Source organism: Sturnus vulgaris, chromosome 21 (assembly GCF_052056855.1).
Source record: "Sturnus vulgaris isolate bStuVul1 chromosome 21, bStuVul1.hap1, whole genome shotgun sequence".
Taxonomy (NCBI): domain Eukaryota; kingdom Metazoa; phylum Chordata; class Aves; order Passeriformes; family Sturnidae; genus Sturnus; species Sturnus vulgaris.
In genome coordinates this window covers 5,402,697-5,418,635 of record NC_142263.1, presented here as the reverse complement: position 1 = coordinate 5,418,635, position 15,939 = coordinate 5,402,697, and the positions used below count along the sequence as shown (strand labels likewise).

Sequence of the window (15,939 nt, the reverse complement as noted above, 5' to 3'; positions counted from 1 at the left end):
ATCCCCCAAAACTAGGGCTAGGGTCACCCCAAATGCAGCTAGATCTCCCCCAAACCAGGCTGAATTTGACAGAGTCCCCCCAAACTGGGGCTGGGGATCTCCAAAACTAGAGCTGGGGTCCCCTAGGTCTCAGTAGGCGTCCCCAAACGGGGGTTGGGGTCTCCCCTCAGTCCTGCTCGGTGTCCCCACACGGGGCTGGGGTCTCCCCTCAATCCTGCTCGGTGTCCCCACACGGGGCTGGGGTCTCCCCTCAGCTCAGGGGCCGTGAGGGGGTCCCGGCGCCGCCACAGCCGCGCATGCGCAGGCGGCCCTGCCCGCCAGGGGGCGTGGCCGCAGCCCCCGGCCCAGGAGGGAGGCGGCGGGAGCAAGATGGCGGCGCGAGTGCTGCTGCGGGGGAGCCTGGCGGGAGCGCCCGCCGTGCCGCGCCTGCAGCCCGGCGCCGGGCTGGCCCTCAGGTGAGCCCTGAGGGGGCGAGGCGGGCGGGACGGGGCCGCCGAGGGGAGGCTGCAAGCGGAGCCGGCGCCGCCCGAGCCACCCGGCGCCCCGGCGCGCAGAGCGTCCCCTTCCCAGGCTGGAAATGGCCGCCCCGCTCACGGGGCAGCGGCCGGGCCTGGGGCGGGGAGTGTGAGGCGGCGGGGTGGCCCTCAAGGTCACGGGCCGCAAGGCCGGCCCCTTCCTTGCCGAGTCCGCCCCTGGGTGGGAGCATGGCCGCGCCGCCGGGAGCGGGCGGCCGCCGGTGCCTGGCTGAGGGGGCACCGAGAGCCCTTCCCTGCACCGAGCCCTCGTCCCTCACGGCCCCCGCCCTGCATGGACACCGCCGCACGGAACAGGTAGAGCAGGGCAGCCCACAAACACGGCTTTTGGGGTGCCCTGCACACGTGTGTTCCGGGGTTTAAATAGCTGGATGCTCCCTCCGGGATCAGGGCGTGCAGCTGCTCCGGATCCCAACTCTTCCGAGCAACAGGGTGCACAGCCCAAAATCCGTGTTTCCACAGGGCTGGGCTGCACTTCCCGATATCTTCCTGCCTTCAGCATTCATTCGTGGAATCCCCTTGGCAGTCAGGGCTGATGTGTCCATTCCTTCCCACGGGGGCTGGGATGTGTCCCCCTCTCCCGGTGCCAGGGCACACAGACGGGCACATCCCTCAAGGTTTTTGCATTTCTGTGTGCAGGGCTGCAATTCCCACACACACAGAGCTCCTGGGCACCTCTCAGGTGTAGGAAGCAGGCACATGGTGATGGAAACGCAGGAATTCCTAAGCTGGGATGGATCTACACGGTTTTTCCTCCCTTTCTTTGAAACGGAAAGCTGCTGCCACAAGCTTCAGAATAGGCAGGACTAAAAGCATCCCTGGCTGTTCAGGGAATATGTTGTGAGGTTTTACATGCATGTTTTGGGGTTATTTTAGTTTCAAATAAACTTTGTTTAGATCACATATCAAAATCTGTTAAACTATAGACAAGTTGTTTTTCTTGCTCTTCCAGGCAGATTTGGGTTACTACAAAATCTAAATACTTGACCTGATATGTTCCACTCAGGTTATATTTTGTGCTAAACTGGGAGCTAAGTGTAAAGAAGTGTTTTCCCTGATATTTTTAATCTAATCTAAGGAAGCTATTCAGTGTTAGCCTTTTGTGTTCAGAGCCCAACCTTTGTAAGAAAGAAAGCAAAGCCCACAGTTAATATTTGCGTGTTGAGAACTTGACACCAATGACGAGTTGATGCTCACAGCTGTTAAAGACCTGAATTCAGTCCCTGCTCCTGCAGAGCTCCAGTGATTAGTTCAGGGCTTCTTGGTTCATGGGAGTCTGGGGTGGCATTGGTATTTTAGGATATTGCTTAAAAATCAGACTTTTGAATCTTAGTTTGGTTGCAGTGAACATCTGCTTTAATAAACTTAGCCTTTTACCTTTATTCTATATGAGGTATGTATTTAGTTGTGATTTGTTAGTTAGTGCTCATGAGGAGCTTTACAGCTGCTGGGGAAAAGATTTTCCATAAATGTAAAGTATTACTCTTTTCATTGTTCTGAAAATTAACCATACCTCCAGTTTTAGGTGCACTTTAACATCCAAATCATGAGATTCTCCTAAGAGCAAAGAAATTTGCTTTTCAGAGTTATCCCTGTAGCTCTAGCTTACTCCTGCTGCTGATGAAGTTCACAAAAAAAGCATCAGGATTATTTTTCTCTTTCTTCTTCCAAGTTTGCTGCAAACAATGATCCTTGTAGATGAGTTTTCTAAATATTGCTTTGCTGACTTTGTTTAATAAAGGAGAGGGAATGGTGTGAGTTTACAGGTCTGGGAGTGGGCTTGACTTCTGCCTCCTGGAGCCAGAGAGGGCTTCATTGAGGGAAGTTTTTAAAACAAAAGTTGAGTTTCTGGGGTGGGGTTCACTCCCGTGCTCTGAGCTTGGACAAAGCTCCACTCCAGCAGCTGCCTTATCATGGAATGCCCTTCAAATGGCTGCCCTCAGGAATAGCTGCTTGGCTTCCAGCACAGCCACATGTTTGTGTGTGTGCCCAGGGCAAGGAAGGCACCGTTTTCAATAAACACACCAAGATTTATATGTTATTTCTTGGTGCTGAAGGTCATCTCAGCTGTGGTCGTTGTTTCTCTGCTGTGCAATACTTTCCCTCTCCTCCATCCTGCTCCCATGGGCAGAACCAGGTCGTTATGTTCTTTTCTGACACTGGGATTAAAAGGTGGATTGCTGTAAAAAACTGCTTTTGTGTAATACAGGTGTGTCTAGGGGGCTGTTTTCTCAAAGGAAATTGAGATTTTTTTCCCCTGTTTTTTTTTTTTTCCTGGAAGAAAGCTTTTAGCTGGAAATCCAGCTGTCTTCTCAAGTCAGTACTAAGGGTGAAGAGTTAACATCTGAGGCAGAAAAAGGCTGAAATTTCCAGCTTAGAATTAAATATATGTGGTATAAATAACCACATTTAATATTTTAGTATTTCAGGAGAAGATTGTAACAGAATTCATTTTCTTCACTGTGGCTACTATTGGGCTGTCAAAAAAATGCAAATTGAAGGAAGAGAAAGAAGCAAAAACGTTTAAGCTTGTCAGACATTGTAGAGGATCAGTTAAATGCATCAGATTCCTTGTCCTGATCAGCTGAAAAAGAGGAATAATTCCTTTAACACATCACTTTAAAAACCACAGTTATCACTTGGTCTGTGTGCTGTGATGTAAAGGGAGGTGACACTATTTTGAAAGTGGAAAAGCTGAATAAAGATGAGATAAGAAAGGACAGTGCAAACCTTGTGTTTTGAGGCAAGGGAAACGTGGATGTTGTACAGAGAGCCTGGCTCTGTGTCCCTACGTGATGCACTTGCCAGAATCTGCAGTTGAAATATTTCCTGGCTGGTTATTTCCTACCACTCATCTCTTTTTCCCAAATTAGCCTTTCATGCTATTTTTCCTCTTGAAAGACATTTCCCTTTCCCTTTTGTCGAGCTGTTTTTAAGCAGCACAGGAGCATATGGCAATTCCCTTCCAATTTTACACTTTTCCTACTGCACGTTTTTTACTCTTATTCACTCCTGACTGTTTACACCATGCCAGACCCAGCCCTGGGCAAAGACAGTGGGTTAAAAAGAGAATAAAAAGGCGGCAGAAGCTGGGAATAACCATGGATAACGTGGATAATTGTATCTGGTGAAATGATCAATCTCAGTGATGGAGCTGCCTTTGCCTTGCTGGGAGAGGCTGGGTGGGAAGTTTTAGGGTTGTGCTCCTGTCATTGACATGATTTGCCTTGCCTGCCTGGCGGGCATTGCAGGGGCTCAGTGGTTGTTGTGTGCTGGTTCCTGCAGGGGGCTGGGCTCCTCGGCCCGCAGTGCCCGTGAGGACAGCTGGCTAAAATCGCTGTTCGTGCGTAAGGTGGATCCCAGGAAAGACGCCCACTCCAACCTCCTGGCCAAAAGAGAGACCAGCAGCCTGTACAAACTGCAGTGTGAGTGATGGCTGTGTGTCAGCAGCACCCTTCCCTCCCCCGTCCCTGCCCACCTCACCCTCTTGTTGTTGTTGTTGCAGTTCACAATGTCAAACCTGAATGTCTAGAGGCCTACAACAAGCTCTGGTAAGTGTGTGAGTTCTCTTCACCTTTAAGACATTTGATTGGATGTGAAAATTGGCAGATATTATAGTTATGTAGAGGGGAGGTGACAAAAATCTGCTGGTTTAGGATTTGGTATTAAATCCTATGAAAGAGCAAAAACTCCTGTACTCAGTTCATCCCACTTCCCTCTTGGCATTGTCATTTCCTAAGCTGCAGTTGAGGATGATTCCTGTCCTGAGAGCTTTGGTGACATTTGCTGGAGCAGCTCTCCCAATTCCCTGAGTGGTCTTAAAATTCCTGATCCTTGCAGGAAAAAGTGGAATGTTGGCATTCCCACTGCAGCTGCCAGATTGAAGATGGGTTTGTGTGCACACTGTAAGGAAAGAGAAATCACTGGTAAATAAAACTACACCAGGGTTCACCTCAGGTAGAACTCAGAGCTGTTAAAAACCCAGGGGTTGATTTCCTCTCAGCTCATCGATCTCCCTCTGCACGAGTCCTGTTGCTGAGCTGCTCCCAGGAGTTACACCAACCCTTGGTGGGGTCTGTGCATTGGGGTGATTCCCTCCAAAGGGAGCAGTACTGGGACAGCTTTCCCAAAAAGTTACAGCTTTACACCATGTAGGAATTACCCCCATTTGAAATGGACTGCTTCAAGGGTAAAATTGCAGAAATATTGCTTCTTTTCTCCTCCATAATCCCCCTTCTGGAGCCCTGAAAGAATTGTGTGTTTAAATTTGGGGATGGAGTGAGCCTCACAGCCAGCAGTGCTTTTCCAACTGACAATAAAAAAACTATTCTCAGCACAATGACACTTTTCCACAACCAGCTTTGAAGTGTGAAGTGCCCACAGCAGCTGGGCTGGAGGGAGGGGAGCAAGTCCCAGCTCCCAGTTCATGTCCTCAGCTGTTACTGGGTGGCCTCACAGCTCATCTGTCACCTCTGTGTTGAGCTGGATAACCCAGAACTGTTTTCCCTGCTATAGAAGCATTAAAAGCCACTAGAATAACATTCAATCGAGGTATTTTTAGCTTTTCTTTGTTTAAAAAAAATAGATGCACACTAAAGGACAATTAGCATTCAGCCAGCTTGCTGTTTAAAAGTTGAATATAAACATGTCCAATTATGCAAGACAGGGAATCACTTCTCTGCAATATTTCATGAGCTGCCTGAATGTTGAGTGAGAGCAGAGATTTCTGTTTTCAAGGAAAGAGACAAACAGCAAAGAAAGAAAATGCTGACAGCAGTCAGATGAAATATCTGTGGTTAGATTGATTCTTTCCAAAGCAAATTGAAGTATTTCAGGCAAGGAGACAACTTGAATAAAGTAATAAACAAAATTATGCCTCTCTGAACTTCCCTCCTGCCTCTCCCTAAAGAAGAAAGAAAAAGAACAGGTTAATTCTGTATCAAATCAAAATGAGGATTAGTCATCAGGTATTAATAAATAATATAATGAAGACAATTACAAGGATATTTAATGAATCACTGGGGTTAAGGAGCCCTTCTGAGGAATTAGGGAGAGGTTTTTTTAAAAGGTATTCTGTGAGCATTTTTTCTCTAATTTGCAACAATATATGGCAGAATTATGCAATAATTTCCCATTCCTCTTCAAAGCTGCCTTTCTAGGATCTCATTCTGCTTTGCAAAAATGAACTGGTGGTGAAACATCCTTGGGAATGTCCTTGGAGAGTCATTTTATCATATTATTTACTCTGGCTAGTGAGAAAATGTCGAGGTACAAATTAGTAATGAGGTTTGCTCAAGGTTGTCTGGAAAGTCAGTGGCAGAATCCAGAGGAAAACTCATTTCTAATGACTCCCAGCCCAGCCTGCTTTTTATTCCTTGATACTGTGCAGAGACTCATTGCCTGTGAGCCAAACTGAGAAAGAAGGGGAATTATTCAGGGAAAAATAGAAAAGGCAGAGTTCAACCAGACTAATTGTCTTACTCATGAAGGCACAGTGCAGGGAAAGCTGTCTTGGCAATCAGCAAAACTTAATTTCCTCCTGCTAATATGGGCCACTTCTAAAGTTTGAAAGAGTGTTAGAAATCCTGGGAAGAGTCAGGCAGAAATTTTGTGAAGGTAATTTTAAGACAGTCCCACTGTTCATTAGTGAGTGAGTTGCCTCAAGGGAAGATCACTTTCTGAAATCAAAAAACAATACTCTGAGGTACAGCCATTATTTCATTTATCAAATTATTTTATTCATTCAGCTCAGCAATTGTAACTGGTTTAGAAGAGTGTGCTTTCACATTTCTGTACATTCTCTCTTCCTCGAGGGGAGCTTTTCCTCAAGCAAAAAAAAAAAAACTTTTCTCAAGCAAAGAAAAGCTTTTCCTCAAGCAAATCCCCCATGTAGGCTGAATTTTCAGTGAGCTATCCTGATATTTTTTCCCTGATGTGTTGGATAACCTTTTAGATAGACAGAATTATTTAGATACACCTAATTTACTGCATCCAAAGAATCCTTTATTAAAGATTTCTGAAAAAATGGTAACACTCACCTCAGTTCTTCATGGAGGTGTAGCCACCTTCTCCCTGCATAGCAGAATTTGATTATTTCAGCTTTCTCCTCTGCAGAATAAAGTTGTGAATGTTCCTAGCATGATGCTGTGTTATACATTTATCAACTGTGGCCTCCCTGAAGGCAATGCAACCCAGTGTCTGTGTGTTCCTTGTTTTCAAGTCAAGAGGTGCTGCCAAAGATTCATGAAGAAAAACACTACCCTTGTGCTCTGGTGGGGACTTGGAACACGTGGTACGGAGAGCAGGATCAGGCTGGTAGGAGATAGAAGTACAACCCAATGTAAACCCGTGTGCTTGGCAGGTTTCTTCTTTTTAAATCACTTCTGTTGACACCCAAACCCCCTGGGGAAATGTATCCAGTGAGGGGGTTGTGTTCATCACTTCTGAGCTGTCTTAAATGTGCACTGCTTGCTTTTTGTCGTGCTGGGTTGGACAGCAGAGCCTTCATCCCTTCGGTTTTGTCTCGTTGTTGATGTATTTTCATGTTTTCCAGGTTGTTAAAATTCACAGGTTTTGGGGATATATTTGTAAAGTTCAGTCCTGTGGGCACAGCTCCTGAATATTTATGGGTAACTCCTGCAAAGCCAGAGTTTGTCCCTCCTTGGGCAATAGAAAAGCTTTGCTCAGCCTTTCAGGCTGTAATTGCTGTGTGATAATGAATTGCAAATCATTCCAATCCATCTGCATTGTAAACTTAACATTCAACTTTACTGGGGGAAAATAAAAATCTTTCTGTTCATGTTCATACAAGGATACTGCCTAACTATGAAAACAAACTGGAACTAGACATGACTGAAGAGCTGCTACAGAGGTAACTCCAAAGAGCCCAGTGTAGAGAGAAAACCTGAAAAATGCCCTGGGAATTGGAAGGAATGGGAAGCCACAGATCCAAATCCATAGAGGTTCTGTGAGAGCTGTGCCAGGATTGGTGCTGTTGCTTCCTAATTAAAAAATAAACTCCTGCACACATCAATTCTCCCTGCACTGCCAGCATATTGCAATATTGACACTGAACAAATGCAGAGAATTAACAGCAGATGAACCAAACAATGTCTGAGAGCCAACCCTGGAAGTTGAAGGGGAATTGGGGAATGAGGACAATTGAAATGAGAATTCTCAGGCAAGTCCCAGTGGCAGCTTTTGGAACAGATTAACACAGGCTGGATCTGCCACTGCATCCCCAGCCTGCCTTGGAAATGTTCTTGCAACACTGGAATAAAGCAGATTGTGGGGTTTGACTTGTTCATATCAGGTGGATCCATCAAATCTGCCCTGGGGGTGAGGCAGCAGGAGCAGAAATCTGCTCTCACAGGGAAGGGCCTCCCATCAGCCTCCTCTGCTCCTGGAAAAGGCACAGAGCAGCTTAAGAGGGGAGAAAAGAGATTTTATTTTTCTGTGAGGTGAAATGATTGCCTTGCTATTCTAAATGCTTGTAAATACATCTTTCTGTCATTTATTAAAGGGGTTTCTTCTGATTTATTAAAGAGGGAATGCTTTGGGAAAAAAAATTAGATAAAAACATAGATACTGGAATTGGTTTTATGGGGGAAATCCCAGCAAATGTTCTGTTTTCTTCTGCTTTTATTAATGTTGAGCTCAGAAATAACATTTGCATTGTTTTTCATGTCCTACAGAAAGTGTCTTGCTTTTGTGCTGGAGTAATTACTGAAAATCTGCCCCTCTACTGCTATTAATGAAATTGGTACAAAGCACATTTTTGGAATTAAGTCATCCACTTCAGCTGAATCTTAATTTCAATAACATGTCATGACAAGTCCTCACATCTTACTAGCATGGCACAAAAAGTCCTTTCAAAAATTCCCCTGTTACCCTCAGAAAAAATTGCAAAATTTTCCAAGAGAAGCCCTTTCAAAAAACAGATGATTCCATTATCCCTAAAATATTCCAATGTATAGTGCTTTCATTAATGAAAATCTGTTCTCAAACCTGCTGCCTGGTTGCCATTTTTTGTGTAATTTGTAGTGTGAAGAGTGATTATAGTGTGATTTTTCCTTAAGATTTACCACTGGTCTGGGACATCCCTGAAAAAACTGAAAATTTTCTCTGTTTCAGTTCATTTGTGGAGATATGAGGGAGGTTACCCAGCTCTCAATGAGGTCATGAGCAAACTTCGCCAAAATAAGGTAAAAAAATACTGATTTTGTTAAAAAGAACAGGCAGAGCAAATTAAAAAAATGCAAATTTAGATACCAAAGTGTCTCATCCCTTCCTGTACAAGCCCAGAAACCTCTTTGAGAGAGGATTTATTGTCACATTCACATTTAATTCCTGAATATTTCACGTGTAAATCCTTGGAATTCTCAGATTCACCAGGGAGAATTCAGATTCCTTTCAGGATTTCACTGTCCCACAACCCTGACAACATTAAAAAACCCCAACCTAAGCCAGCCTGTGGTGTCCTGCTGTTTGTTGTTACAGAATTTGACCCATTTCCCACGTGGTTTTTTAGGAATTCACAGAATTCCGTAAGGAGAGGGGTAACATGCTCCTCTCCCGTAAGAACCAGCTCCTGCTGGAGTTCAGCTTCTGGAATGAACCTGTTCCCAGAGATGGCCCCAATATTTATGAACTGAGATCCTACCAACTCAGAGTAAGTCACAATTTTATTTCTTTCTGATTTTTGAAGCTCTGTGCTTTCCTAAAACCTTTGGAGAATTTTTTTTTTTATGGCAAGCAGAGCTTGTCTGAAAAATCTGCTTTTTATCCAAGCTGATTTCTGAGTCAGGGCTGCTCTCAGATGTGGGGTCTGAGGTGAAGGCAGGCTCCAACAAGATCTGCTGTCTGCAGGGCTGAAACTCTGTGGTTGCTTTGAGGGATGCTTCAGAGATGACTAAGAGGTGGTAAACAGAGCAATTAGAGATGATTTTAATATTCTTATCACTCAGAGGGAGGCAGTGTGTTCATACAGGGTGGTTTCCAGACAGAAACGGTCTGAAAATTGTATAATTTGATTTTTTTAAACTGCAGCTTTAACAGTGTGTTTTATTCCTGCAGCCTGGAACAATGATTGAATGGGGCAATTACTGGTGAGTGTTGCCTTCAGCCCTGGGGTGCTCCTGCTTCAGAGGTGCAGGAGTAGAAAGAGCAGGACAGGAGGTGCCAGGGTGGCACCAGAGCCACCAAACTCCCACTTAAGGAGCTGCTGCTGCACTTGCCCCCTTGCTCAGACAGTCCTGTGACCCCCTGAGGAAAAAAAAAGGAATTTTGTGGTTTGGCTTTGCTTCCCAGAACCCTTTCAGTTTGCTGCAAAAAACCTTTTATTTTCAGCAGAAGGCTGCTTGGGAAGAGTGGCACTTCTTCTGGGAGACCTGGTTCATCTTTCCCAAAACCGTTGCAGCTTAAATCTTGGCTCTTTAAGCTTTCAAAGTCAAGTTGCTTCTTGAAAAGCTGCTGAGCAGCACATTTGTATTTTAATCTATAGGTTAGAAGTATTTCAGATAGTTTCCTATTGATTATGTGCTTCTGCTTTTGTTTTATTTTTAACCACTGTAAGCTTATTTCAATTTACACTCACTGTCCTTGCAATTCTAGTGATTGATAGTTAAACAATTTGGAGTATTTTCAATTATTTGGACAAAGGTGAGGACTTAGATCTTCAGACTTGTCATTGATATCATTTTTTCAATTACAGTCATTTGAACAAATTGAATTTAGAATTTTTTTTTATAAAATAGGCACATCTCTGCTGAAAACCTGTTCTATAAGATACAACAAGAGAAATATTTATCTTAATGATCCATGTGAATAAAAAGTTGTATTCCACTACCACAAAATCTGTGCAAAATTGATGTGGCAAAGCTGACATGACTAAAACTTAAGGATTTCGTTATAAAACTTGCTATTAAAAGGCCACTTTACACTATCCCAGCAATTACCTTTATCCTGAATTTGGTTGAAAAATGATTAATGCCAAGTTTAGTGAAAATGTAGCCTCCAATTTTAAAAAGCATCCTAACAAGACACAGAGGTAAATGTTAATTACTTAGTGCTGAAAACAAGCACGGTGCAGATTTTTTCTCACTTTGAAATTGCTGCAGATGCAGTTTAACATTCCAGCTTCCCTTGCACTCTGTTTTTTCCCATTTTCCCTGATTTCCTGCCCTCTTGTGCAGCCTCTGATGTCTCTGTGCTCCCCTGCAGGGCTCGTGCAATTCGGTTCCGACAGGACAGCAATGAAGCAGTTGGGGGATTTTTCTCCCAGATTGGACAGCTCTACATGGTCCATCACCTTTGGGGTAAATCAATTCCTCCTCTTCTCTGCTTTTTCTTTTTTTTTCCTCTCACTTAGTCAGTCCAGTCACATTGCCCAGGAGGAAATATTTTTACAAAAGGCAAAGGAAATGTCTTAAAAGTTGGGGTTTCAAGATCTGTTATTTTCCTATTTTTTTTAATTTATTAATTAGTTGGGGTTTTTTTTAATTTTTGTCTAGGCAAATTTATTCTTCACCAAACAAGAAATGAACATTTGCTGTTTTGTGCTGTTTCTCCCACAATTTCTGCTGTCCCTTTTTCGTTTGGAGCTCAATGTTTACTCTCCCACAACCATGACCCTGCCATCCCAGCTCGTGCTGAAATCACTTTTTTAGTTTCATTTCAAGCCTCACATTCACCACACCTGCAGAAAGGAAAGTCAGGCATTTATTTCCATTCCTGCATGGAGGTGTTTTGGCTTTCTCTGTGCATTCATATTCATAAACACCTTAGGAGTGTTTCAACTTGAAAAATAATAATTTGTTAGAAATGACTCAGTTTTTTCTTCATATCCCAACAATCCAGAATTTTATATTTCAGCAATCTGGCAGCCCTCATGCAGAGCTGTGCCCCTGCATTATCTTACCTGTGCCCAGGCATTCTCTGTCTTCCCCAGTTCCTTGTGCTGCTCTGGGAGCTTTTCCTTCTGGCAGAGAACTCCTGATTTTTTTTTTATTCCTTCCCGCTGTTCCTAGCCTCCTAATTCCTCCTTGGAATTCTTTCAAGGGATCTCTTCCTGTGCAGAAGGGAAAGGAATCACTTTGTGCTTGTTTTCCCAGCTTACAAAGACCTGCAAACCAGGGAAGATATAAGGAATGCAGCGTGGCATAAACCTGGCTGGGATGAACTGGTTTATTACACAGGTAACCCATTAACTTCTCTGGAATGCTGGGGGCAGACTTTGGGCTGTGCCACCCTCTCTGCTCCTCAGCTCATCCCACTGGGAGAAAAACTTTGCTGTCTCAGGGAGAAATGTGTGTCTGTGTGTCAGTTTTTAGTCTGTAAAAAGAGCAGAGGGACATTGAGCTGTAAAAATTTTGCAGCTGGTTGTACATGGAAAAGTTGCCTAAAAATTGCTGTATTAATACTGAATTTTTATTGCAGCACTTCTGTGGAAGAACATATTTATGTAAATGCTTGTCCAAAGATTTAGGGAGCCAGGAGTGAAATTTACCTTTATATTAAATGATTACTTGGAGTATTTCATGGAATACAGGAGCCTTGTTAAATGCATTGCTGGGAAAAGGGAATTTAGACTTTGGAACGAAAAGCCAGGAGATCTTTGAGATCAAAGAAAGCTGTCACAACAAAACTCCCAGAAGTGTGCCAAGCATGTCAGATTTGGGGTCCACAGGGCACATTTCAAAGGAAGTTACAGCAGAAAAATGTAGGATCACTTCCATTTTGGTGAAAAGAATGGAAATATTTGTCTTCAAACGAGAGAGATTATATTAAAATAATTTTTTCCCAAAACCACTGTGGTAGAGGGATGATTACTGAATGTGCTGAACTCTTGTCAGTGAAATTAAAACCTTTCTCCTTTTTTTCCAGTGCCCCTTATTCAGGAGATGGAGTCCAGAATCATGATACCCTTGAAGATTTCTCCACTTCAGTAAAGTCACTGATTTTCTTGTGCCTAATAGATGAAGTGACAAGTATTTGTCTTAATTTATGGTATACACTGTATATCATAGTCTGAAATATAAAAGTACTGTATTGAGCTTATAAAAGAGACCTCTTTTCTTCAGAACCCACAACCTTCTGCTCTTAGGGGGGGAGAAAAAAAACGACAGGACTGTGGTTCAAAGGTTGGTGAATTGAAAACAAGTCCAAAGCTGTGGGCCAGGTCCCCAGGTAATGTGTGACCTCCAGGATTTGAAATCTCCTGCTCCACAGGCACTGCCCAGGGCTCAGTAACAGCCTTGCTCTGAGCAGTTCATTTACTGCAGCTTTCCAAAACAAACGTGGGAGTGAAGTGAGAGAAGCTCTGGAGAAACGAGGATTTCATGTCACATTGTGAAAGGAGCAGCTCTGGGGTTGCTGTGGAATCGCCCCTGGCTGGTGGAGCAGGCCTGAAATGAGCAAATCTCCATTTCCAAGCGGGCAGTCATTAATTTGGGATAATCCTGTGTGGCAGGGGATGGGTTATGGGCAGCAAGGGCCGTTGCAGGGTCTCTGAGCACAGCTTTGTGTGCAGCCTCCCCCTGGAATGAATCCCACGCAGGGTGAGCCATGCTTCCCCCACAGACACTGCCTGAACACCCTGCAGGGAATCAATCCACCCCAAAGCATTTCCCTCCCCAAACTGCTCCAAAATCTGGGAAAAGGGGTTGAATTTCATAAGCAGTGCTGGTTCAGACTCACAGGGGGCTGCAGTCCCCGTGGCTGGGTTGGTGTGTGAGGCTGGGGTTGGCATTTCCGTGTACCATGGTGTCCAGTTCTGTTTTGGTTTCACTTTTAGACTAGAATGTATCCACACTTTTTGGTGTCTGCAACGATGTGAACATCCTGTAAGTGACAATAATATTCTCTCTCTCTCTCTCAAGTGGCTCCAAGAATCAGTGTAACATACTGAATGTACAAAGCACTTCTGAATGTCCAGTTTGTACATTTCAAGAAGTTTTCAGGAAGAACATATCAATCAATAAAATCCTTTTAATTTTCACTTCTTGCTGGCATCTCCTATGTGTTGTACCACTTGTGTTTTCTCTCCTCTTGCAGTGTTTAGTATCGAAAATTCAAAATATTTCAGCTCAATTAACCAATATCACTTCTCTGGGTCGGGGACAGCATTTCCCATGTTCTGCTTTCCTTCTCCAAAGGGAATTTACAATCTCTCCATCACATCCCATTTTGCTGACTGTTCTAGAGGTTCTGATAAATACAGAACACTTTTCCTTTTGATTTTTCTCCACAAATTATGCTTCATTTTTCAGGTGTGGCTTCTGCTTTCATGAAATACACTGCACTCGTTCCTCCCCTTGAATTTCCTCTTGAACAAAGTCAGTATTTGATCTGGTTCTTGTCTGGTTTTTTATTTTCCTCCTTTTGTCAAGTGAGATGGGATTTTGCTGATCAAATTCTGTGCTGTATCAGCTTTAAATTGCTCAGTGGACCAAGGATGTCATTTGAGCTGATCCTCCTTGTAAATCAGCCCTGAGCAGTGATATCACCTGGGGCTGCCATTTTTCCAGACTTTTGGGGCTGCTCTTCAGCTGCAGAAGGAAAAAAGGGGTGCCAGTATCACCTTCCAGTCCTTTTCATCTCTCCCAGCATCCTCCCAGATTTCTTTTCCCTGGAGAATTGTCCTTGTAACTCTTACCCAGCAATCTCAGCAAAAACCATTTTTGGAGCTACAGGATTTTTTGTGTTCTGATGCAATCCATGTTTTTTTTTACCTTCATCAGGAGTTAAATTCTGCCTGGCACAGCTCTTGCTGTTCAAAGGCCACAAAGTTTTGCCTGAATAGGAATCAGAGGAGAAGCTGAGTGTTCTGTGGGGTGACATCACAGAGTGCAGGTCCCTTACCCACTGCCAGGATCTGAATCCCCCCTGGAATTCTGAATTCCCCCTCCCCTGATGTGTTATGGATGTGCCTCCCCTCATTCTGAGCTTCCTGCTCTGGCTGCCCTCTGGGACAGGTTCATTCCTGTCACTTTACCTGCAGATAAAACAGTTCTGTTATTTTCCTTACAGATGACAATGTAAATGGGTAATGCCAATCTTTCCTGGCTTCCCTTTTCCTGAGCTTATTTTTCCCTGGTTCTGTGAACACTGCTGGGATTTCCCCTCTTAATTCCATGGCTGAGTTCAAGTTTTCCTTAGAGGAGCAATCCCTCAGCACTTCTTAGAGCAGAACTGCTGGAGTTCAGAACTGAAGTCACTTCTCAAAGGTTGAAAAGTGAGGGACAGTGCCTGGAAAGGCCTCTGGCAACTCTCAACTCTTGTTCCACTGCAATGACACAATTAAAACTCAGTTTAATTGTCCTGGAGAAGGCTGCAAACTGTCCCTCATTCAAATGCATAATTTAAAGCAATTCTGCCTCAATGAATAATCACATTTAAAGGCTTTATATGAAGGCTGGTGGACCAAAGACCCACCTGGAGCCCAGGTGCTCCCTGGGTGACCTGTGCTGCTCCCCAGACTTTGCCCCTCTGTGCTGGGATGTGTCCAGGCAAACCTGTGACACTGAAACTTTCCTCACCCTGCCCTATTCCCTGCTGGGAATTTTCCACTATTTCACAGAAAAAACAGCTGAGCCTCTCCCTGAGCTCAGCAATCCTCTTGCTGCCTCCTGGGCTAGAGGTCAGCCTCGATATTTGCCCAGTGGAAGGGGAGGGGGGCTTTTTTTTTTTTTTTTTTTTTTTCCAAGGCAGTCTGACCTAAAGAGCTGTTGTGAAATCCCTGGCACAGCCCCACAGTTTCCATAGTGCCCCGACTGGCAGAAGCTCCTGCTGTGAATGTTAACATCCCTTCCAGGGCTCCTGGCAGGGGCACTGGGGGAATTGCAGAGCCCTGAGCCGTGTCCCAGTGCCTGCAGCTCCAGCTGATCAGCTCCACGTCAGATTTATTTCCTTTGTGGCCTTGTAATTCCATAAAAAACAGCAAACAAACTCCTGAACTTCCTAACTGTGGCATTGCACAGGGAACCAGTGGGAGCAGAAACACTTCAGACGTGCCCTGCTCGTGCAGCCTTGCCTGAACAAAAGCAGGATTGTCTTGGGGGCTGGCTGGGACTTTCCTCAGGAAGAATTTCAAAGAGCCCATCTTTAACACTCCCAGAATTTGTGGGGAGTGCTGCCAGCCATTGTCTGCTTGGTTTTTGTGGGGTTTGCTAAAGGCTCTGCAGATCTGGGGCTCTTGTGTCTGCCTTGCTCCAAAAGGCACCACAAGTTTAGCTCTGGATTTGTTTTCTTTTAACCCTTCTCTACTATTTAAATGCTGTTGTAACTTCAAGCCAAAAACATTTGACAGCATCACTGAGAGCTGCACTCCTCACTCTGGGCTGTGTTAACTCCCCTGTCCCCCATCTCCTCCTCAGTGATGGCACAGAATGAACTGTGAAAAACAGTA

At 44.4% G+C, this 15,939-nt stretch overlaps 1 protein-coding gene across 1 annotated transcript; it reads left to right on the top strand.

Annotated features, from left to right (window-relative positions):
* Positions 1-327: 327 nt before the first annotated feature.
* On the top strand, positions 328-13,530 carry NIPSNAP2 (nipsnap homolog 2). Its single transcript, XM_014876545.2, has 10 exons — positions 328-455; positions 3,819-3,958; positions 4,039-4,084; positions 6,754-6,848; positions 8,667-8,737; positions 9,064-9,204; positions 9,609-9,640; positions 10,755-10,849; positions 11,645-11,728; positions 12,417-13,530. Exons 1-10 carry the CDS (start codon positions 370-372, stop codon positions 12,479-12,481), a joined length of 855 nt encoding a protein of 284 aa, XP_014732031.2. The 5' UTR covers positions 328-369; the 3' UTR covers positions 12,482-13,530.
* The last annotated feature ends 2,409 nt before the right edge of the window (positions 13,531-15,939 follow it).

Coding starts and splice junctions, on each gene's coding strand:
- NIPSNAP2 (XM_014876545.2), top strand. CDS start 370: ATGGCGGCGCGAGTGCTGCTGCGGGGGAGCCTGGCGGGAGCGCCCGCC. Junction 4,085..6,753: donor GAGGCCTACAACAAGCTCTG/GTAAGTGTGTGA, acceptor CTTGTTTTCAAG/TCAAGAGGTGCTGCCAAAGA. Junction 6,849..8,666: donor CGGAGAGCAGGATCAGGCTG/GTAGGAGATAGA, acceptor TCTCTGTTTCAG/TTCATTTGTGGAGATATGAG.